The following is a 24,022-nucleotide window of genomic DNA, read 5'->3' on the forward strand; positions in this document are numbered from 1 at the left end:
CCCTCTCTCTGTCTGTCTGTCTCTCTCTCTCATACACACACACACACACACACACACACACACACACACACGCAATCATTCACTCAACATTCAGAATTTCTGTTGACAACTCAAACCTGTCTGCAGCCAGGGATCTGACTGAGGAGACGGACGATTGGGAATTAACTGAGTGTTCAAATAAATTATTCTGCACTGAAGGTCTGTATCATGAAGGGTCTCCAACCTGTTTAGGGGTGTGCTTGGCACTACCAAGGCATAGTTCTATCAAGTGGTGACTGAAGCAATTCTTTCTGACCGAGTCACCAGGTGGTTAAAGGCATGGAAATATATCTTTCCTTTCTTGCAGGAATACCTGTCAAATGGACCAGCAGTGGGAATTGTGTGTTGAAAAAGAGGCAACAACAACTCACTTCTCAGCTAATTCTGACATGTAAAGCTTGTTGCATACACAGCTCCTGGAGGGCACCCCCTGGGCTCTGACTCCACACTGAGAATGCAAAAACAGGCTTGAGGGTTTCACACTGTCAGCAAATCCACGTCTTGAGAGGGCAGCAAAGGCAGACTTGGGGTCTTCTGGAGCTCTTATTCCAGCTCATGTGCAGGGGAGACAGCCTGACCCTGATGCTTCCTTACCTCAGCCCTGTCCAGGTGCACAAGGTGACTTCAGGTAACCTTGTCTAGGCCATACTCCTCCGATCTAACCAAAAATGCCTTCCCCAGGATCAAGTGCATTATGCCTAAGAATGACTGCTCTTATCAGGCTCCTTGGCTCCCCTGCATAGTGGCTTCTATAGAATAATCCTTGTGCTTTACCAAGACCTAGCCTGTTATTTCTGAACCCGATCAGTGAACATTCACTAAGGTTCTTTCTCAGGGTCTACTCAACCTCCATGCAAACAAACAAGTCCACTTCACCAGTTTCCCAGATGATCCCAGGTATGGCTTTATCACATTCGGCATTTCTTAAGCATCTACTAAGTTCTAATAATATACTAAGAACTAAGGCTCTAAAGATGGATATGAGGGGCACCTGGGTGACTCAGTGGTTAAGCATCTGACTTTGGCTCAGGTCATGATCTCACGATTCATGAGTTCAAGTCCCACATTGGGCTCTGTGCTGACAGCTCAGAGCCTGGAGCCTGCTTCGGATTCTGTGTCCCCCTCCCCCCTGCCCCTCGCCAGCTTGTACTCTGTCTCTCTGTCTTTCTCTCTCTCAAGAATAAATAAACATAAAAATTTTTAAGATAAATGTGATATGGTGGTATGTATTCTCAAAGAATGTATGCTCTAACTGGGAAGTAAGTCATCAAGAAGGTATTTTCAACACGATAATCATATATTGAGTGACAGAGGCACATCATTGGAGTGATAAGATGTTATGGGACTCTCCTTGTCTTTTCCAAGCAAGGCTTCTTAAGGAGTTGAAGTTTGAGATGCATTTTAAAGGTGAATAAATGCAGGATGGGTGTCCTAAGGAAAACAAGAGTGCCAACATAATAAAGCTCATGAAGCATAAAAAATAGCAAAGTGTGCACAGGGATTTGAGCTCGATCTGCGCCGTGCCACAGAACTTGGATTTGATCTTGCCAGCAATGAGGAGCCATGGGCAGATTTTTAGGTAAGAGTAACATGTTCAGATTTGCATTACAGATCACTCACTCCAGCAGGGAGTGGCTGGGGAGGAGAATGGGGATGGGAGGAGAACAGAACTATAGAAAATAAGACCAATTCAGAGCTCTTGCTGTAATCCAGACAAGAGATGATAAAGTTAAAACACGAAGGAATGGAGAAGGGGCAAAATCAAGACGTATTTAGGAAATTAAATCAGTGAGACTTGGAGATTTACTGGATGTTGAAGGGTCAGGGAGGGTGGGGAGTCACAAGGGACTTGGGCTTCCAGATTCACTGACTACAAGGATAGCACAGGATACAGGCTGAAGAAGAGGTGTGGGGAGACATCAGGTTCGATTTCGTAGCTCTACTCCACCCCTAACCCTTTGCACTTCTTTTAGGTATGGTTTTACACATGCTGAATGTGAGGGGACCATAGGACCCCTGGGGGAGGTGTTTAGTCCTGGCCTTGACGAATTCACATTCTGATAAAGAACACAGACACGTAGGATCAAAATTTGCCTAGACTCAACTATCTACAATGCCACAGTCCATTATCTACAATTCCAAAATCCAAAGAGTCCAGCAAATCTGAAAGGAATTTTTATTACATAAACTCGAAGTAAATTTATTTGATAGCAAAACTAAACAAAATTGACTCCAGCTCACCATTTAACCCATCAAGTGTGGCCAGGAGTAGGTTCTACGTAGACATGATGGCTCACACTGGAGTCAAGTAACAAGAAAATGAACATTCCCCAGCAGAAAAAGGGTTGAGGTGTGAACCCAGAAAGGGGATAGAGGGCTGGGTAGACCCCACAGGAGGCTATCCAGTATGCTCATGAGAACCCCCGTGCTGGCAAGATCACGTTATTCTTCCCATTCTGTAGATGAAGAAACTTAGGCTCAGATTTATCTGAAGTTACCCAACAAAGACTCAAATCTAGAATGAAAACCCCTTTCACGAGATAAGGATTTGCAAAGGGACAATGGGACCTGAACTGTGTTTATTCTTTTTTTTTTTTTCACCGTCTATTTATTTTGAGAGAGAGAGAGAGTGCAGAGGAGGGGCAGAGAGAGAGGGAAAGAGAGAGAATCCCAAGCAGGCTTCAAGCTGACATGGGCCTCAAACTCATGATCCCATGAAATCATGACCTGAGCCAAAATCAAGAGTTGGATGTTTAACCAACCTACTGAGCCACCCAGGCGCCCCCCCCCCCCGCCATGAACTGTTTTTATTCTAAGACTTAAGATCAACTGACTTTCTAGCTGTTTCATGTTGATTAAACACCACCTACAGACATGCTTTTCAAACTTGAGCTCTAACTCACCCTCCTCCAGTCCCTGGTTAGGAGCAGAATCTGTTCCAGGAGACTTGCTCTAGAGCAACAAACTGTGATTTTCCCCATGGGAAGAGAAAAGCCACAGAACAGTTCTTAAGTTTAAAAACTAGCAATAGGATCTGTGGAACACGTGGGCAGGTGTATGTGATGTGTATGTGATGGATGGTGTATCTGTGTCTCTGCAAGTTTCACTTCCGGATTCTGTGCACGAAATGTCTAGTAACTAATGGCGGCATGGGGTCCATTCTCCTGAGATTCCATCAGCTGTGCTGCCCTGCCTTGGGTTACAAAGCTGGCCATCTATGCCCCAGCTCCCTTTTTAGAGAAAAAAAGGACAAAGCAATGGCCCAGGAGTCTGGCTTGTTGACTTGTGGACTCATGATACCCCCAGTCCTCCAGCTGCAACTGAGGCCCCTTCAGTGTAATTCTCCCAGCCACAGACCCAGCCCCATGCCAGGCTCAGACATCGGAATTGTCTTCCACAAGGAGACAGGTTTCATGAGTTTCGGCATCCAACCCTTCTCAGGGCTAATGCTGAACTCTCTGAGTCGCTGAATATTCATGCAACTAGTGCTCCTCCCTGAACCCCATTTCCAACCTGGATTCCTGTGCTGGGATCTGTGCATTAAAACTATGCCCAGTGCCCAATTCCTCCAGGACAGAGGCACTTTCTTGCTTTTGTGCCCACCCCTGACCTGGGTTTAGACTCTCACCCTGGTATCTCTCACCAAATCTCACCCCCCCATGCTATCTTTCAGCCTGCTTTCCTCAATCCTAATTTATATGTGCCGAATGAATTAATAAATTACTAGCTGCTATATGCTAGGCATATATAGACAGTGTCTACCCTAGGGGCCCCAAATTTATTGAAATAAATTCGTTCAAGAATTTAAAATTTTGAATATAATGGAAGAATGAATAAGGTATGGCCAAAATACTGTGGCAAGAGTGTGCTATTTCGGCCTGGAGGATTTCATACAGGGGGTAGACTGTGAGCTGTTCTGGAAGCATGGCTAGTAATCTTCTAAGCAGAAAATGAGAGTACATCCCAGGCAGAGGAAGGAGCCCATGCAAATGCATGTGGTGTGACAATCTCAGAACACTGGCTTCTCCTAGACGCCCCACTGCTGTTCTCTGCACACTCGTGACGTCCCCATTACCTCTCGTGGGAACTTTGGGATGTGACAATTTGCTGACATTACCACCCTCTCCAGATACCAAGCCCCATCTGGTCCCTAACCCTTCCATTCTCATCTGGGTTACAGGTTATGATAAGGTCAACCTCCCCTTACAGAGAAATGTCTAAAATGACTGGCCTGGCTTTGTTTCAAAGGCCGGTATTTCCAAAGCTTCCCAGGGTTGTGAAAACAATGGTATCTGCCTTTAATGCTGGTCTGTTCTTCTGTCCTTGGAATTGACGATGCCCTAGTCCGGAACAATGGAAGAAACGTCTTCCTCTTTTTTCTCCCACACACCAGCTTGCAGGCCTTGGCCCCAAACCTGACCCTCTGAGCAGACGAATTCAGGTCCTCTAAACCCCAGCATCAATCAATAATTTTCTAGTGCTACCAAGGACACTGGCTTGGTGACTGCAGGAACATGGGCCCTTGTCCTCTTTGTAATTCTTGAGTGTGGTTGTTTTCTCCAAGGTTTTGGAAAGCCTAGGCAGACCATTTCCTCTGTGCTTCCTCCCACCAGCTGGGGGAGAGGCAGGAATGCTGAAAGCTCAGATCAGAATGATCCATTACACCGACTGTCAACGCCAGCCTGCTCCCGTCCCCATGCTGTGGACTCACCTCCAGTAGAAGTGCAGGAACCAGCCTTGGACTTGGAGTGTATTGTGTCTGTTCCCAAGGCACTGCACTGAGCCACGGCCAGGCCGTTGCGACTCCAGGAGTTGCCCTGGAGACATCGTGCCTGCATTCTCTCCCTCCACACGTTCTGTCAATCCATCTCCGAAGGTCAGGTTTGAACCGCAGCACTGAAAACAGTCAAACAAGAGATCGGGTGTCTAAATCAAGCAATTTTTCCTTCCTTGGAAGCAAATCATTGCTGCTAAATTTTACTTATCGTCAGTTCTATTATTTAAATGTTCCGTCTCAGGAACAACGGCAGATGAGAACATCTAGGTAGTGATGTTGCTGGCAGCCTCAGGAGCCCTCCTCCACCTGCAAGCCTGGAACAGGGGAGGGACTGGGGCGGGAGAAAGGGTTCACTTGCCCTGGGCAAGTGTCTAGGGAGAGGAGGAAAAAGGAGGACTTTCTTGTTGCTATTTTCCCCAGGGACAATGGGGGCGGATACGTCTCCAGAATGCTGTCTAGCTCTCAGGTCCTAGCACCCCAGTTGTCCCAGAGTCCTGGTTGTCACCCTCCCGTTATTAAGGAGAGGATTTGTCTTTCGCTACCTCCCCACTTGTGACTAAGTCCATAACTGGTGCATTCGTTGGACTTCACTGGGTGCTAGATTGCTCTAGACCACCCCTCCTTCTGGCAAAGACAGTTACCCCAAGAGGGGAAAGGACCTGTCACCTCTACAGGTGAGAGTTCACTGGACGTGGAGTCCTCTGTCCCGGACACCTGAGACATGCATGCACGCTTGCCCATCGATGCAGACACTGCCTCTTTCTTGGCTCCCTGTCCCGCCTCCACCCCACTCTCCTGAGCTGCCTTACTCTGCAGAGGCTCTAACTGAGTCATGCGCCCAAAAGGTCCTCTTCCTGAGTGCTTACCATTTTCCAAGCACTTCACCTACATTCTCTCATTTAATTCTCATGGCCCTCTTGTTGAGCAAAGTATCCCTTTATGCCCGTTTGATGCATGAGAAACAGGTGCAGAAATGTTGAAGAATTTGCCTGGGGATCACACTTCTAGTGATAAAGCACCCAAAATTCAATCCCAAGTCTGGTCTTGTGTCTGACTCTTAGGCTCTTCGCTGTGGCTCTCCAAGATGTTTATATATTATAAAATTCCAAGGTCTATCCAGGAGTCACTTCTGAAGGTCAGCTATTCATTCAGCGGACAACGTCTTCAACAGGCAAATCCTTCCAGAATGCCTGCTCTGCACTGGGCACCATAAGGACAGAGGAGATTAGTAGGTAGCGTCCTTAGTCCCATTGGGTCCTTTCCACACGGAAGAGGGAGAAGAAGGCTCAGTCATTATCTCTGGAAAGTTTCCAGAAGGCTGACATCCTGAAGATGACTGGTCTGAGATGTCCCCCTCCTAAGGGACAATGGGCAGCAGAGGGAGGTGGGAGGAGGGGAGGACTGTCACTTCAGTGCCTGGCACATTGCCCACCCCCCATAGCAGACACTTGAAAAATACTTGCTAGTTCTTAGAATATGATAGATAAGAACAGCAATCACCACACAGAGCAAGAATATGGAGAATTTTGAGGCACGGCTTTTTTGAGAAAAGGTTGGTCAGAAAGAGTCCTGTCAAGAAAAAGATCTGTTTTCCCCCATTAGCCAGAGGGGTGGACACAGGCACCTGGTCTGGACAGAATGCTGTCACTAGAGGGCAGTGGCAGCTTGCTCTTGGGAGTGAAGGAGCCCTGAGTCCCTTCTCCCCCGAGAAGCCCAGAGCAATCCTGCTGCATTCTAACTCTGCCCTATGCGGGGGCAAGACCTGGAGGTGAGCATGTGACTTTCAGCAGGGAACAAGTGTAACCTCACTTTCCATGACTCATACAATCCTTTCCTTACCTGGGACACCGACAGTAGAGAGACTCGTGGGGTGGATTGACATCATTAGCCCAATTTGACAGATGAGAACAGGAAGATCCTTGAGGTTTAAACTCTGCCCAGGTTGCCTGGCTAATAAGGACACCGTGGGAACAAATGATAGATTCCCTAAACCCCAGTTCGGGGCCAATTCCAGGGCCTTTGCGAACAGAGTAAAGTGGACTAAATTCTTTAGTGAAATTCTCACATCATAATTTTCCCTTTGTCAGCCATTTCCTTTGTTATTTGTTCATTCCCTGGAGGCTTAGGAAGAGACAGAAAAAGGAAATTAAAATCAAAGAGGACAATCAGGTACTTTGTCAGTAGCCTTGATAAAAGTTTGGAACATATTTTCCACCAAGTGGTACTCAGGATCACCCACTCATTGCACTTGACCCCCTCCCGTCCCCACTGTTTTTCAAGGTCACGTGCTGGTGACCATGGAGAGTCGTGACTGATTCCTCCAGTCGTGGACAGAGAAATACACGCAGATAATGTTGGATACAGAGGAGAAAGGGTCTACAGTCTCTGCTGGTCCTCTCACATGGGAACTGACTAGGTCATCAGCCAAAAATCTGAAGCCAGGCTCATAGGCTTTGTCCCTTACCCCACTTATTCCTGGAACATGGCATATACAAAGGCTGGGCTCATTTGGGAATGTGACTCAAAGCAACGGAGACGGTAGATTCTTTTGGCACAGAGACACAGAGCGAACATGTGAGGAGGGGATCGGGTGAAAATCTACTCACCTTGTAGACATCCAACCTGCGAGAACCAATGGGATGCCTGCCCCACCCAGGGTAGGGCGAGATACAGCTGAATGTCTGCTGAACCTTGGCAGGGGTGGAGGAGAAAGACAGAAAGAGCTAAGGACAGGGTATACAGGGTGAAGGAGTGATCGGAGAAAGGAGAAGAAAGAGAAAGTTCAGATGGAATGAGCTGACACACCCTCCCTAGGTGGAGGGGCCATGCGGAAGTACCCAGAGATCCTGACTGACCAGCCCACCCCTGACACTCAACTCTCTGTGCCCTCTAAAGAAATCGGAAGCTGCGGCACAAACCAGGAGGCATGGCTGTTTGAATATATATTCTTTGGGTTCTGCGTGTGTGTAGGGGCAGCCGATGGTAAACCCATTACGAATGCACCTCCTTCTGCTGTTAATAGTGTCAAACTCAGGACACAGCAGAAAACCCTTCTTTTAGGTCTTATTCTGCCCTTCGATTTTTCAGACCCCTTGTGGAACTTGCTTTGCACCAGGTGATATGCTAGTACGGAGGTCACTGAAGCATGGTTTCTACGCTTAGAGAGCTCGTCACTACTGGACAACCCTGACATGTGGCAGACCGGTTTCCACCCAGTGGAGCAGGGTGCGTGCGGTTGCAGAGTTGGGCTCAGAGAACATCCATTTTGCCTGTGCCCGGGCAACAGTGATCAGGGGAGGAGACTTCTTAATGATCCGGCTCAAACAAAAAGATGAGCGCATCGCAGGCTGCGGGAACAATGTAGACCAAGCGGCATCTATTCCTGGAAGTACTAGAAATCTGGTGTCTTATTTTTAAAACAAATAAACACGAAAGTAGCAAGTATTACGTTGATTCATGCCTGCATGCCAGCCTGTCGGTACCGTCCTACAATTTCCATTTATTTCCTCCCTCTCGCCCCCACTTTGGGTGCCCATTCCATTCTCTCTTATCCAACTTCAAATTGGAAATGTGTTACGAAATAAGTGGTGTTTGTTCTTTGGTGGCCCTCTCCCCTCTCATTACTCTGCTTGTCATACTTTCAAGGCCTTGGACAATGTTTCTTTTCTTGCTTCACCAGCTGCATTTGGGGCATCTTTCCCTTTTGCTCTTGCTGCCCAGTAACAATGCACTTCTCTCTGTCTCTCCAGTAGGCATGGCTCCTTTCTACCTCAGGGCCTTTCCACAAGCTGTTCTTTTGCTTAACTTTTCACGTAGTTAGTTCTTCTTCCTTCTGAGTCCAGTTTGAAAGTCACTGTCTCCGGGCTTGGTAAGGTCCCCTAACACATATTTTCACAGTGCCCTAAACTGTTCATAGTACTTATTGCATTTGTGATGATCTGTGTTTGTTTAAAATCTGACTCCATGGCTAGAATGCAAGACTCATTAGGGAAGAAACTGCTTATCTTATTTGTTACTGTATGTTTGGAGCCCAAAATATTGCCCAAAACAGAGTAGATGCTTAATAAATATTTGTTGCAAGAATGAATGGAAGGATGGATGGATGGAAGGATGGATGGATGGATGGATGGATGGACAGATGGATGGAGGTTGCTTTCCCTTCCCTTTTCCACCCTGGCACCTCATTATGTCTTGTCGTCATTTGGTTATCCAAAAAGCTCAATCTGGAGGTCTAATCAAACATAAAAGAGAGTGCAGACCAATGCTCTTTGAAAGAAAAACATTGTTCTGTTCTCATGAGCATACCTCCCTTGTCTCCTCCTTACCCCAAACCATAAGAGGACTCCTTACTTTGTTCAGTTGAAGGGTAACATGACCACATGGGAGCAGTGGAGGTGGGCACCCAGTGAGTACACTTGGTCACTTCTCCTTTTGCTGACATCCCCTGTGACAAGCTCAGATGCACACGTCACTTTAGGTGAGAGAAGGATGCTTCCTGGTGAGAATGGGCCTTCCTTCTCCTCTCCTCTACCCCTTTGGTTCAGACCTTCATCTCCGTGACAGTAGAGCCTCCCTGATGACTTTCTAGTCTCTAATTTCTCCCTAATTCTGGCACCCTGACATTGGTGCTTAAGAATCTTGCTTAAGACATCCTTGCTTAAGAATCTGTAGTGCAGGGGCGCCTGGGTGGCGCAGTCGGTTAAGCGTCCGACTTCAGCCAGGTCACGATCTTGCGGTCCGTGAGTTCGAGCCCCGCATCGGGCTCTGGGCTGATGGCCCAGAGCCTGGAGCCTGCTTCCCATTCTGTGTCTCCCTCTCTCTCTGCCCCTTCCCCGTTCATGCTCTGTCTCTCTCTGTCCCAAAAATAAATAAAAAACGTTGAAAAAAAATTAAAAAAAAAAAAAAAGAATCTGTAGTGCAGATGGGGCGCCTGGGTGGCTCAGTTGGCTAAGCGTCTGACTCCAGCTCAGGTCATGATCTCACAGTTGGTGAGTTTGAGCCCCGCATCGGGCTCTGTGCTGACAGCTCAGAGCTTGGAACCTGCTTCGGATTCTGTCTCCCTCTCTCTCTGCCCCTCCCCTGCTCACGCTCTGTCTCTCTTTCTCTCTCTCTCTCTCAAAAATAAACTTAAAAAAATATCTACAGTGCCTCTACTGCCTCACAGCCAAGTCCAAAGCCTCAGTCAGGCTGCTCAAACACCCTCCTGGGCCAGCCTTGTCCCCCATGCACTTGTCCCCCGTGCACTGCAGGGCCACCCTGTCATTTCCAGCATGCATCTTACATATTCCAGCCTCTGTATTTTCCCTAACCCCACCCCACCCACCACATCTCCCACATCCGGTCCTAGTCACCTTTAAGGACCAGGCTGACTTCCGTGACACTTTTCCATGAAACCATTCCTAATGCCTCCAACCCCCAGCTCTCCTGCCAAGGCCCCGTCCCTGGGGACAATGTGAGGTAATCGTACCTGATGCAGCTGTTGATTCATCTCCAGTTGTTTTCTATGCCTTGCCTCCTCTGCTGGGCACAGAGTTGATGTTGAATAGACACTCAGTTGGACTGCTGATTAGAGAAACCATAGAGACAAGGCCATTAAAAGAATCTGAACCAGACAACGTTGCAAGCATGTGTGAGTGTGCACATGCATGTATGTGTGCCCAAGTACACGCGCATTCTCACGCCCCAGTCTCTCTTCTACCTCCCTGGAACACTTTCCTGAATGGATGCCCCTCCAGTTCTGTAGCCACCTGTGCTACTGCTCCAGCCATGGATTCTTTGCCCCTGCTCCCGGCCTCTGATGTCCAGCATATGGCCTGGTCAGTACCTGCGAGGACATCTACCTTTGGAACTCAGCATAAAGAGGTAACACTTTGTCCCATGGCGCCCAACATGGAACCCATTTCTATTTCCACAGCTGAGAATTCACCTCTGGCTCTGTGGCTCACCAAGGCCAGCAGTGTGCAGGTGGATGGAAGGAAAGGGGAAGAAGAGGAAGGGTTCCAGGGGGCTGGTGCTGACCAGCAAGCAGTTCCTTGCCCAATTCAAACTTGTATCAGCGCACATTACGTAGCACAGACTTGGCTGGTTCGTGTGCTTGGACAGCAGTTCTAGGAGTGTAGAGTCTGGGTCTGGTTTTGTGTCCCCGTACCTAGTACGTGGTCAGTGTTGATAAACATTTAAGGAATGAGTGCATGCATGCCTGTGCTGAAGAAGACTTCAGTCCCCTATGGAGATAAACTTTCTAACACATGTTGATGCCCAAGGGCATTACTTGACTGTTTCAAGCTGTGATGAACTCCCCAGTTCCAGTGTTCAGACAGGAGGAAGACAGCTGCTGGACAGGGACACTGTACCCAGGGAATCTAAGTGGTGGAAACACAGGCTAAAATTCAAGGCAGAAAAAGATTAAGGACAACGAAGAGCTGTAGACAAAGTTTTGGGAACCGCACAGAGGAAGGAGTGACTAGTTGCAAGGAAGTCGGGAAATCATGGAAGGCTTCGCGGATGAGATAGTATTTGATGAGGATTTTTAAAATCTATAGCATTTCCATAGGCAGAGAAGGAGGAAAGGGCATTCTATATTGATAGACCAGCACAAGCGAAGGTCAGGAGCGCTGGGTAAAGCGGTGTGTCAGAAATCAGGGTCTCGGATGCAAAGCTAGAGAGTTAGCTGGGTGGATGGAGGGACTCAAGGGAGAGAGGACAGTTTTGTGCCAGATCCTAGAATGCCTTCAGTGATAGGCCAAGGTGTTTGGACTTTATCCTGTAGGTAATAGATCTTTTTTTTTTTTTGAGGTAAAAGCAATATGTTTTCTTGAGATAATTCTAGCAAGAATGAAAGTTGGATTGGAGGGAAAACAGTATTAGTCCACATTTACTGAGTCTTTATCATCTGCTAGTCACTGTTCCAAGCAACTGGCATTCTGTCGCACTCCACCCTACCAGCGTATGAAATAAGTTCACAAATTATCCCATTTCACAGGTGGGGAAACTGAGGCACAGAGAGGTTAAGTCACTTGTCCAAGGCCACACATCCTGTCAACGGACAACCCAGGAGTCTAACCTAGAAGACTTCTCCAGAGCCACTTTTAGGTATCTCAATTGGCCACCTCCCCCAGGGACCAGTTAGAGCCTAATCTATCACAATAGTACCAGAGAGAGGAGAAGGAGGGCCTGAATTAAAATTGTAGCAATGAAGATATAAAAGAGGCAGCATTTACTTACTTTTTGTGTGAAAAGGATAGCAGGGAATATCTATATCTATCTATTTATAGCTATATCTATATTCCATATTCTACAGAATATATTCTATATTCTTTTACTTGCATCCACATGAAATACTGGAGTGATAGACAAGAAACCAATAAGAGTGGCCACCTATAGAGGGCAGGGCAGGTGGGGGGGTGGGTGGGCCGGAAAGGGTGGATGGAAAGGTGAAACACCTCAATGCATATCTTTTATTTCTTTATTTTTATTTTTTGATATATGTCTTTTAATATAGTTCTGATTTCTGACCCCTATGAATGTGTTATTTGTTCAAAAAACACAAACGAGTTTAAAAAATTGAAAAGGCACAATTTAAAAGCTAATTTAAAGGAACAATTAAAAGTGCATAACAGCTGATTGGATTTGGAAGGCAATGAAAGAGACAACACAGTCAAAGAAAGTGACTGGGACCCTACCTTGAGTGTTTGGGAAGATAGTAGCTCCACAGCCTAGCTGGGGAGACAGGGGGAGAGGGGTCTGAAGAAAGCTCTTACATGTTCAGGATTATTTGTGGATGGAGTTGGACATCTGGATGTCAAGGTTAAGGTCAACAACCCAGATGGGGTGTTGACTTGGGACATTCACATGATGATGGTAACAGACTCTGTGAGTGGATGTTAGGATTAAGGGAAGAGGAGGGAAAGAGAAAGCAAAGGGCAAAAGACGGAAGTTCAAGGAAACTTCACGGAAAGGAACAGCCCAAAGGAGGCTGAGATGGTCAAGAGCAGGATGGAGAGGTGAGTAGGGGGGAACAGAGTCAGCTAGAGTTTCCAGAGGAAAGGGAATGATCTCCTAAGGTCTAATGGGATAGGACTGAAAAGAGGCTGGTAGGTTTTGGGATCAGGATGCTATGCTTCTAGAAACAGGGGCAGATGATAGATCAGAGAGTTGGGGTGGGGCCATGCAACAGAGGGTCCCCCTGCTTCTCTTCCCATTCTGTAAGAGACAACTGGACACAGAGCGGTCTTCAGTCCCTACATTTCGATCCAAGTAGATATCCTCTTGGTCGGGAAGGTGTTTTTAGACAACACTCCGGCAACTGAGTGGTTAAAAAAGAAACTGAGGCAGGCAGTCCTAGAAAGCTTCTCTAATGTTCTGTTATCACCCCATCCAGGCCAATGGAAACCAGTAATTTGCAGTTTTGTTTCTGCTTTCTCTTCTTGCTCCCTTGCCATTACACACATCAATGCAAACACAATTACACACACGCACACACACGCACAGAGGGCATAAAAGGGCCCTCTGCAAAAGCATTTTTCTGGATCGGACTCAATGCTGCTTGGAGGGAGGGAAAGCAAAGCAGAGGAAAGGCAGGAGAGACGCAAGCCACCATAGCTACTTTTCCTCCCCTTTAAGACTGCCTGGTTACGGTCCTGGGAAAGAAAACCCCTGCATTCCTCCCCTTTAATTCGGTTTATTGTTAAAGCACTGGAGCAGCTAATCCTCACAGACCTGTAGGAGCTGGAGTAGCAGCACCGGGAGCACCATTCCTTCCGAGTCTTCAGGTAAGATGAACCTGACTCTTTTCTCGGTTTTAGGAGGTTTCCTTGCTTAAGGGGAGGCATGTGGCACCTAGAGATGTGGCAGAAGAGCCACCTTTGCAAGCAACTTGGGTATTTTATTCATTTCTGCCCCATTTCCAGGCTTGCCTGACTCTCGTGGTATCAAGGGTAAGTTGTAGCTGCCTTGGAAAATAAGTCTGAACGGGGCCCAGGTGGAACCTCCGTGCAGAGCCATCTGCCATCACTTCGGGGTTGGCTTGAGGGGGAACCTTTTGCACTTCTGGGCAGGGAAAGGGGGGCAAAATATCTGTATATGTCCCTCCTGCAATGCCTGCCTGCAGGCTGCATTCTAGGGACAATCCTCAGGGCTCTGTGGCTGGGAGGGGCTGTCTGTCTGCGGGGGTGTCAGGACCTCCAGCGAGCTTGCAACCCTGCCTCCTGCTCAACCTTCATCTCTTAACCTCTCTGACCCCATCTGTCAAGGAGCAATGCGTTCTGCCTACCTGTCTGGGCTGTCGTGAGCATTAAGAGAGCCAGTGGGCAGAAAAGGCAGTTTGTAAACAGCCTGTGGCTCTGCAAACCCCAGGAAAGCGGGCCAGCCTCAGTCCCTCCTGGCGGGGTGCACCGCCAGGCGCCAGCTCCACGTCCCGCCTGGGCGGCTTCAGGATGCAGAACTCAATGCTGTCAGTCACGAGACTGCTCCTTCACCTTCCCCAGGGGCGCTTCTGTCTCCCTTCCGTCTTGAAACTTCCCCAGTTGCGCTGGCAGGTGAAGACGTTAAAAGAAGGTCTGATTGCTCCACCACCCCCATCCGCACTGTGGCCCCTTCTCTCCACGTAACTTTGACGCACAAACATTAACCCCGAAGCTCCCGGAGGCAGCGGCCAGGGCTCGCGCTGGTCTGGCGGTAGTGCATGGCTGGCCAGGGGCTTGCTCTGGAGCCAGATAAACTGATCATGAGAAAAATCTCTGAGGAGGAGGGTCAAAGAGTCGAGCGGGGTTCTCCTGGGTAAGGAGATGATCTTTCCCAGATCAGAGGCCGGAAACAGCCCAGCCCCGGGCAGTTCTTTTGACCCACGCTTAACCCGGGGCCAAAGATGAGCTCCAATAGGCCATGACACAAAGTGCTTAGTAATACCTGGTATGGGAACTGCGCTTTACAGTTTATAATGTGCTTTTAAGCTACTGGCTTTAGGGCAAGCCCATCGAGCTGGTGGGGCAAGTAATAGTTCTCCCTTAGTATGGATGAGACTCAAAGAGGCTTGCCTGGGGTTGCAAAGCTGGATATTGGTGGTATCTGGTTAATGACGGTGGCGTTTGACCCCAGAACTTCTGACATCATCAGTGACCTCTCCATGATACCACAGATAGCTATGGTGTATGGGGTGGGGGACAGGTGTGGATGTGCGTGTGTATTAAGAGCACTCCTGAGAGAGACGGGGCAAAACTTGGGGAAAGAAGCCTGAGGTGCGAGCGACAAGAGGTTTGAGTTGGAGGCAGGAGAGGCAGTAGATGGCCCGGCCTCAGTGCCTTTCTCAGATCATCCAAGTCACCTGTTCCCCGGGGGGCTCAGTCAGGAGCTGGGTGCTGGGGTTGCATGAAAGCACCCCAAGGGTGGAGCCCGGTAAGTGAAATCGGATAATCACCTCCAGGAGAGAGGCAACAGGTTTTGTGGTGGCTCTCTGATGGACGGGGGCTCCCAGGCCAGCTCTGTCACATACTATCTGATTTGGGGCATCCTGCTCAACATTTCTAGCCATCAGCACCGCAGCTACCGAACGGGCCTCATGACACCTCCCCTAAAGGTGACAGTGAGGCCGAGGGGAGGAGGGGAGGCAGGTGAGGCGCCCGCAAGGTGCGGCTGCCAGCGCTCAGCAGGCACCCTGCGAGGCCGGGGAGTACTTGGGGGCAGGGGGCTGGGACAGGAAATACTCCCCCCCCCCCCCCAGGCAGAGAGCGCCGCCCTCGATCCCTCTCCCGAGCTCACACACGCGCACGCGGCTAGAATAAACGCCCCGCTCAGCGCGTGCGGTGCGGCTCCCCCCTACCCTGGCGCCGCCAGCCCGCCCAGTGAATGAGCTGCGGCATGAATGAGACGGCGGCCGCGCGCGCGCGCTACAACCGCAGGCGCGCCCCCGCTGTCACCAGCGGGGGGGGGGGGGGGGGGGGGGGGGGCTGGGGGCTTGGGGGCTGGGGCCCGGCGGCAAGTGCCCCGCCCTGCCCCGCCCCGCCCCGCGAGCGCTGCCAGCCGGTCAAGCCCGAGTCCCGGGAGGCAGGGCTGGTCCCGCAGAGCATCCTGCCACAGCTCGCCTCGTGCACCCCTTCCCGGGGCAGACCGTGCCTGGCGGTGCCAGGAAGGAGCCCTGCACCTGCACAGAGGACGCACCTCTTGCACGGGTCTGGCTTTAAGGGCCGCGTGTGGCAGATACACGGTCACCACCATTCCCCCTGGAAACTCCTTAGAAAGGTGCCCCAGAGAGACCAGCATACACCCTTCCCAGGCAGCTTCCCAGTGTGGCCTCAGAGCTCTCTTCTGCTGGTTCGGTACCAGATGAAGTAGTGGGTTTGCATTTCAAGACCGTGCTGTATGAAAAATTAGATACTTTCAAACACTTTAAAATCACCGTGAGATGAGATGTCCACACGGTGAGACGCACTTGGGAGCTGAGACCAGTTAGGGAGCAGTGGATTCACGTCTCCTCCTGCGTGTTCGCCTCTATTTAAAGTGCTTTTGTTTTCCTCTCTTTCCCGGCCGGTGCATGGTGTTTAATTCATGTGCCTATAATGTGGACCCGCTGCATGGCATCGTCGAGGCTGCAGAATGATTCTGTTGTGCCCACTGACGCCACGGGAGTGCTGAGAACTAGAGCAGGGATCATTATTCCTGTGCAGCAGATGAGGAAACTGAGGCCCCCTGTGCTTAGGAGCACATCGGGAATCAGGAGCACCCCCTACTCTCTCCAGTGACTCCATGTGTTGACCTCTCAGCCACTAAGTGAAGCCTTGGAGCGTGTTCTTCATTTATTTTATAAGAGGCACACGGTAAACCTTAGGCAACATGTGGATTCTGGCTTGTCACTGCAGCAGGACGGACTTGGTTAAACGTAAATGTGGGTTTGAGCCTGAAATAAACTGCAGGAGGCAATTGAAAAACATCCTTCCTCCGTGATTTTGTGAACAGAAACTGGCACGCAGAGTTGGCCCGTGAGACGCAGGCCTAGTGGGAGCACTGGGGATGGAGTCCATACTCCTCAGAGGTTCTGTTCTGCCAGAAGTCTCCAGGAGGCTTGCAGGTTTGGGGCTTGGGCTCTGGAAAACTGACCAGCCACTTGAGCTGCAGCCCATGAACTGGGCCTGACAGCCACCCAGGCCCAGCTATATGCCTGTGACATCATGAAGTGGTATGGCTGAAGGCAGCAGACTGCTGGAAATTTCTTATGGCTAAAACAAATGGAGAATCACAGAGTATCAGAAATAGCCAGTCACCCTGTTTTCCAAAGTAAGCTTGGGCAACCCTAGAGTCCCTGGATGCTAGCAGATGTCACAAAAAGAAAGTTTCACAATCTCGTAAGTTTGGGGCATGACAGGTTAAATAGCATTAACCGAGGGTGTGTAATAGTCCTCAGAGCCTTTCATAAGCTAATATGGGTCGTGAATCTTTAAAGAAAGGGCAGCAAACCCGCTTTGCACACAAAGAATATTCTGGGACTAGTATTTTAAAAAACAAACTTCAGGAAACCTTTGTCTGTTCCAATCTCTTTTCACTAAAGAGAAATGTGGAAGCCCAGAGATGTACAGTGACTTCCCTGGGGCTGCACAGCTTCTCCGTACCAAATCAAAACTGGAACCAGAACTTGAGCTCTTTCTAATGTCCCTCTCAATCCAAAGGATGACGCAAAGTCCAATATGGGCCAGAGCCCAGGAGATGGGGGGGGGGGGGGGGAATCAGGGCAAGAAAACAACCCAGCTTTAGCCTTTCAGCCCCTTATAACCACACAATTTATACATTGCCATGGCTCCATGTGCCCCAGCCTGGAGGCAGAGAGCACACTCTTATTAAAGATGATCCAACTGATAACCTCCCTCCCAAGACCCACAGGCCTTTCTGAGTCATGCTCCCAAGAAATGGAAAGCCCTGTATGCAGATGGAAATGGAAATGGAAATGAAAAGCAGTCTTAGGGTGGCCTGGTTCCACTGAGGTCAGTAAAAGAGCCACACATGCCTCACCATGCCCCAGAGTGACTTATACCTGCTTGCTCAGAAGCCCCAAGTGAGAGCATAAGCAAAGGTACAGTGACTCTTCCCCTAGGTAGAGTTGAGAGCCATTATCTGTGGGTTGAAGGCTGCAGACGTGCTGCTCCAAGATCCCCTCCTTCCCTGTCCCCATCTCCTCTAGGTTGCTCCTGTCCACTTTAGGAACCCTACTGTGGCTTTGGGAAACACATGGAGTTGAATTGAATTGAATTGAATTGAATTGAATTGAATTGAATGCCTGGCATCTTTGGGGACTGGTGATGGCAATGAGGAGGTCATTGAAAATAAGCCTCATGTGCCTTAGAGTTCTGTCTGGTGCTAGTGTTGTTCCTGTGACCAAATGGAGCATGGGAAGGAGAGAAGGGCAGCGATGCTCCATGAAGGAAGCATGAGAAGGGCACCTGCCTCCTGGGCTCACAGCCCGAGCATCTCTCACCAGCACCTCATAAACAGCCAGGCTGGATGCCACCACGGATCACATAGCCTGTCCCCAGAAGCACCAGAAAGGGCTGCATTCAGAGGCGGCATCCAGCCCAGGGCTACCCTTTAGGAAGAACTGTTCCCTCTGCAAGCTCCTCCCCAGCTGTGTCCCCCAACAGACCAGGAAGACCATCTGAAAAAACTACGAGTGAGCACGACCTAGGAGCCAGGCACTGCACTAGGCCCAGGGGAGACAAGGAGATGGGCAAGGTCTGGTCCACATGGAGTTACTTTCTAGTGAGGATATGACCTCACACAAAGGAAGAGGAGAGTTTCAGATTGTCATAGGTCTTGCTGCAATGTCCTAAATGGAGCCTCGCTGAGAGAACTTTAGAGAGGAGGCCCTACTGCCTTTTCTTCCCCAAGTACAGGTCTTCTTGCTGAAGGTCTGTTTCTAGAGCAAGGTAAGGAATCTGTCTTCCCACCTTGCACTAAGCCATTTTAAGTCCAGCTCCCTGATCAACCCACCTGGGCTCTCCTCTTCACTAAATCGCGTATCAAGTGCATGCTGGACCTTGGTGTATGCCAGGCTCAGTACTAGGCACTAGGGATTCCAGTTGAGGAACAAACGTCCCCTGCCCTGGAAGCACTCACAGCCTGGTGAGGGACTTTCACACGTCCGCCGTCAATCTGCAACTGACCTCTGAACCGCTCTGGCTCCGAGCAATGAGCAGTGTGTGCATTCGTTTGCCTCTCCCCTGGACTGGTCCGTGTTTTTAGTTGCTTATGTACATACCTAGGCTTGGTCTTTCCACCTTGATCGGAAGAACTTTTAAAGGTAGCTTCACTGTCATAGAAATGTCCGTGTTTAGTGCCCTAGGTACACAGGAGGTACTCAATAAACGCTTGTTGATTGAAGAAGTGTTACCCTCACAATTCAAAGATGGCCCCATGAGTAAGGTTGTTTTCCTTCGCCTGGAGTCATTTTTGCAAAATATCCCTGAGGGTCTTGCCCTGTTGAGGGAGCGGGGGTCATGGATGCCAACCCCGACCGCGACCCCCAGCTACACGTGGGAAATCAGCTGTAACCCTGCAGTGGCTGTTCCTGAGCTTTGAAGCCCAGTGGAAGTCTTGGCCCAAAAGAGAGAGGTGCAAGTGCTTTGGGAACAAATAACAGCAATATTGGGGCTTCAACCTTCTCAGTATGTGTTTTCTTTTCCTCTGAAAGAACCTAGATTACAGGAGTCAGGGGAGAAGGGGGAGGACTTCAACGGAAAGAAGCAGGACGCGGAAACAATGTGGGCTGCCCCTCTAGGAGCCCAAGGTTAGACCTTCACCGCGCGGGGCACGGGGCCTGGGGACTTCTCTGAGGTCCGGAAGGGCGGGAACGACCGGGGGTTTCAGATCCGGGCCCCCCGAGTTTTCCACGTTGCTCTGAAGATGGAACTAAATTGTTGGGATTGAGTGTATGGGAGGAGGGGTGGGCGGGAAAGATGTTTTCTTATAGCCTGGCTTAGCTAAGAATACTATGTTTTTAAGCTATTTAAGAGAGATGGGAGAGAGGGAACAGGGAGTACAGATCTGCTAGTGAGGTGGTTGGGGGAGCCTCCCTGAGGGCTGGCCGTCATTCCACGGGGCTCCAGCAGGGGGAGTCATGAACGCCCAGCCAATGGTCCCCGAGCTGGAAAGAAGATTCTTGATTGGCTCCTTACCTGGAAAAGCAGCACCCCGCCCCCAGCCCTGCGGGTCTGTGGAGGGGAGAAAGACAGAGAGGGAGACAAACAGACTGACCCTCTTGATATGGCTCCTTTTAACGTCCACCCCTTTTCCCTCACCCCTTACATTCTTCAAGACTTCCCAGCTGCAGTGTATACAATAAGAAGCACTTGGTCCGAGCCCAGATGCCACCCAGTCTGATAAGTGGAAGCCGCCAGATTTGGGGCTAAGAATCTGCAGAATGGTATCTGGCTAAAGATAGCCCTCTATTCTAATATTTCATCTTCCCTAAAGCAGTTTGCCAGTCAGGGTTCATTTATCTCCCTGCGTTGTGGACCGTGCCCTCCAAATCAAGGGTCAGGCCACCACTGCATGGCTGGTGAGCCCCCCCCACGGCTAGTGCCTGGGGCCCTGAACTGCTGTGGTCCCTCAGGGCTGCCCCCCTCCCAAGAGGAGCAAGTCCACAAATGGTCCTGAAGATACAAGGACAAACCACCAGATCCACACTGGAATTTCCAAATGCTAAGGATTTCATAACACTTCTCACACGCATTCTCATAATAACAGCCACCACCTAGTATACAGCCAGGTTGCAAATTTACACACAATACTGAAATGTGCGAAGAAAATGTAGCATCTTTATTTCCCGTAAAATCCTTCTCATGAACCCCCACTCTCACCAGGCAGCAAAAGCGGGAAATGGGGAACTTTAAATTTGAATGTGTTCATTATAGCATCTCAGGTTCAACGGAGTCTCATTTAGCTAACTCAGTTTCTTCCAGGAAAACACACAGCCTTGAGCAGCCTTGAGATGGCCTCGCCGCCTCTTACTCTGGTTCAAGGGGGCATTTTGTGTTATAAGGTGCTTACTTGATCTTGCTTGTAGATAGGAGAAGGGGGCCTCAGACTCATCAGGGACCTCAGATCCTAGTTCTCTGGGATCTCACCAGAAGATGACTGTTGACCTCTTTAGTGTGACTGGTCCCATCTGGCCCACCGGGCACCGTGCTGACACCCTCTACTAAAGGCCCAGCTCCCAGCCATTTGCTTCCACCTGAGAAGCCCTGGTTAAGCCTGTCTCTTCTTCTGGACCCCAGGTGACAGGCCCTCTAGCAGCTCTGTGTCCCTTCACCAGGGCCAGGGGCAGAAGTGAGATGACATGTCTGTTGAAGAACTGGTTCTAGAAGGTAGGGGATGAGTGGGGGAGAAGCCCTGATTGTAGCATTTGCCTGTGTCCAGGTGTAAGCACTCCCACTGTGGCTAATTTCAAGCTAACAACACGACGTCACCAAACACAGGGCTAGGGAGACACCCGCAGTCGGCCGTCATGATCTGGAACAAGCTGGCCCCAGCCCCCCACAGGCCCGGGGAGACTTCTGGAGTCCCAGCGGGTCATGCCACCCTGTCTCACTCACCTTCTCCCTGTAGGCCTGCCCCATGATTACTTCCAGCTCTGTTAAATGTGCTTGCACTGGAAGCTCCTCCTACACTTATAGCTCCCCACCAGCAGGGGCCTGGGAAGCCCACCTATCTGTGTCACCTATCTCTCCCAGGCCCGGATGGGTTTCAACTCCAGGAAGGTGAACGCAGAGATGTGTGCTTCGGGCAACTACACCCATCTCCCCCGCTCTCCTTCCCTGGATCCACTTGAGCCAAAACTGTCGGTCATTTCCACACCTCTTCCTCTCTAGCGGGGCCTTCTCTTATGTCACATTCTTCATATCCACAGGGGCTTAAGTCTCACACTTGTGTCTGAATGGCAGAAGTGGTTCCTCTCTATACTATAGAACCTATTTTAGGACACGAGTCCTCCTCCAGATGGGGATTACCAGGAATGAAGAGACATCGATTTAGCATCCCCCAAATACTATCTCTATTCCAACTGTTTAGTGTATGTGAGACAATGTGCTAAGTCTCTGTGTACACAATTCCATTTAACCTTCACCGTAACCGTAATGGGCTTTGTCCCATTTTACAGATGAGTTAATAAACTCAAAGAGGTTAGTAGCTTGCCTAAGGCCATTTAAGTAGTAACTGGCAGCAGTAGAATCCGAACTCAGGTTGACCTCCAAACCTCTGTTCTTTACCTGATGTTCATTTAGGGAGGCACCAACTTTCCCTTTGTCCTGAGGCTAATAGAAGATCCCATAGAGTCTACAGGCATTTGTTTCAATGGGGAAGGAGGGGTGTTGCCTAAGAGATGCGACCATTAGACATATTTTCCTACTCCTTAGGCCCAAGGAGTATGGGGGAAAGGGTGTTGGCAGAAATGGGGTTCACCCACCGCTCCAGACACAAATATCTGTCTGTAGTAGAGCAACGAGGGCAGAGCGCCCAAAGGCACGGAGATCCCCCCCAACCCAGCCACCCCAAGAACATGCTTCTCTCTAGTATTCACTGCCTCACTAGGGGCACCGTCACCCCGATACCCCTACCAGAAACATGGCAGCCAGCCTAGACTCTCCCTGCTCTGTAGTCACATCACCTGGTATCGCACATAATCGGAAACCCAGAATGTATCCCAAGTCCACCCCTTCTCTCTCCCTCATTTCCACTGTGATCCAAGCCACCGTCATTTCTGTCCTGGGATTCTGTCCCCCACCATTTTCCATATATTGACTCTTACTCCCTCCACCCCATTCTCGACAGAGCAGCCAGAGTGAGCTCTAAAGTCAACGTGCAACTTAACTCCCTGCTAAAAATCCTCCAGTGTCTTGTGGTCTCCCTTAGAAGAAAAGCCCAGTATCTTTAGCAGGATCTATAAGGCTTTACACATGGTCTGTCCCCTGCCCGCCTCCCCTTGCCCACTCATCGACCCCATGTCATGCAGAGTTCCCCCTGCTCCAGACACCCTGTCCCTTCCATCCCTTCAGGTGGTTCCTGCCTGGCCCCCATCTGGGGCTCCTGTATTTGATATCTTCTGCCAAAATGCTCCTTCGTACACACCCTGTGCTTGGCAGGCTCCTTCACAAATTTCTGATCTCAGCTTACATATGACCTGCTACGTAGACCTTCCCCTGACTTTATCTAAAGATGACTGTCCCTGTTTGTCCCTCTTGCAAGCCTAGGTTTTATTCTTTCATGGCTTTCCCACACTTTGTCATCGCGTACGTGGTACCCTCCCTGCTCATCATATGCCTCCTCTAGCCTGCGAGTCCCCAGAGGACAGAGCCACCATCTGTATGGAGCCAGCACCTGGCACATCATAGGTGCTGCCTCAGGTGAATGAAGGTGGTAACTCTGGAACCCCGATACAAGGTTAGGACAAGATTTAGTTCAGATTTTAATGAATAACGACTTTCCCAGCACAGTACCAATGTTGTGGGTGTTTGGGAGGAAACAGTGTTCCTTCATCCAACATTCATTTAGCCCAGAACAGGTAGGAGAGAGGTGGGGGTCGGAATGACTTGGAGACGTGGCCTACCTGATACAATGTGTGACAACAGAAGGGAAGTCGGGCTGACCCTGTGGTTTGAATAAACACCTTGGCCATCACCAGGAAACGCAGGAAACCCCTCCGCACAGCTCAGATTCCCCCCAGGGTGGATATTCACGTGTGAATCCATACGTGTGTGTGTTATTGCCCTTAAACACATATGTACAAAATGGACTTTGCACTCCGAGACCCTCCACTCCTTGGGCGGTAGGAAGTACAATGGGCATGCAGCAGACGTGCAACGTATTTTTTGGAGCCATTTTAAAAAGCAAGCGGAGAGAATGGTCTTGTTTTTGCCAATTATCCAGGATTTGCTCCTTGTCCTTCTTTCCAGCTATTATGTGACAGAGGTGTTTTCGATTCTTTTTGCAACTTGTTCTCATCCTGTCTAAGAAATTTTAGCTGATCAGACTCTTCCTCCCCTTCCTCAAAGCATCCCCGAAAGCTTCAACTCTGGAGGCGATGGGTCGAAAGGAAGAAGACTCCAGCTCCTGGAAGAAACAGACCACCAACATCCGGAAAACCTTCATCTTCATGGAAGTGCTGGGATCGTGAGTGCGGGAGCTGAGAGCTGGCGGGTGGCAGGGCTGCGCGCTGGGGGGACCCGGAAA

The 24,022-nt window shown here is 49.7% G+C and overlaps 1 protein-coding gene and 1 long non-coding RNA gene across 4 annotated transcripts in view; one reads left to right on the plus strand and one right to left on the minus strand.

Annotated features, from left to right (window-relative positions):
• LOC147572590 (uncharacterized) overlaps positions 1–14,385 on the minus strand; it is a 31,426-nt gene extending 17,041 nt beyond the window's left edge. For both annotated transcript variants that reach the window (XR_015246378.1, XR_015246377.1), the window contains exons 1-5: positions 14,088–14,385; positions 10,284–10,378; positions 7,423–7,506; positions 6,656–6,937; positions 4,751–4,935 (exon numbers count right to left, since the gene is read on the minus strand). This is a non-coding gene — a long non-coding RNA (uncharacterized LOC147572590). The remainder of the gene's footprint in view (positions 1–4,750; positions 4,936–6,655; positions 6,938–7,422; positions 7,507–10,283; positions 10,379–14,087) is intronic.
• The window catches only part of CAMK1G (calcium/calmodulin dependent protein kinase IG), a 29,551-nt gene continuing 18,909 nt past the window's right edge, over positions 13,381–24,022 (plus strand). Inside the window, exons 1-3 of one of the 2 annotated variants that reach the window (XM_025920993.2) lie at positions 13,381–13,587; positions 19,488–19,583; positions 23,845–23,962. In XM_025920993.2, coding sequence (XP_025776778.1) covers positions 19,556–19,583; positions 23,845–23,962 — 146 coding nt within the window. In that variant the 5' untranslated portion in view covers positions 13,381–13,587; positions 19,488–19,555. The remainder of the gene's footprint in view (positions 13,588–19,487; positions 19,584–23,844; positions 23,963–24,022) is intronic. The other variant, XM_086694596.1, reaches the window with a different exon arrangement.

Source organism: Puma concolor, chromosome E4, assembly GCF_028749965.1.
Source record: "Puma concolor isolate L17-30 chromosome E4, mPumCon1.1.hap2, whole genome shotgun sequence".
Classification (NCBI taxonomy): domain Eukaryota; kingdom Metazoa; phylum Chordata; class Mammalia; order Carnivora; family Felidae; genus Puma; species Puma concolor.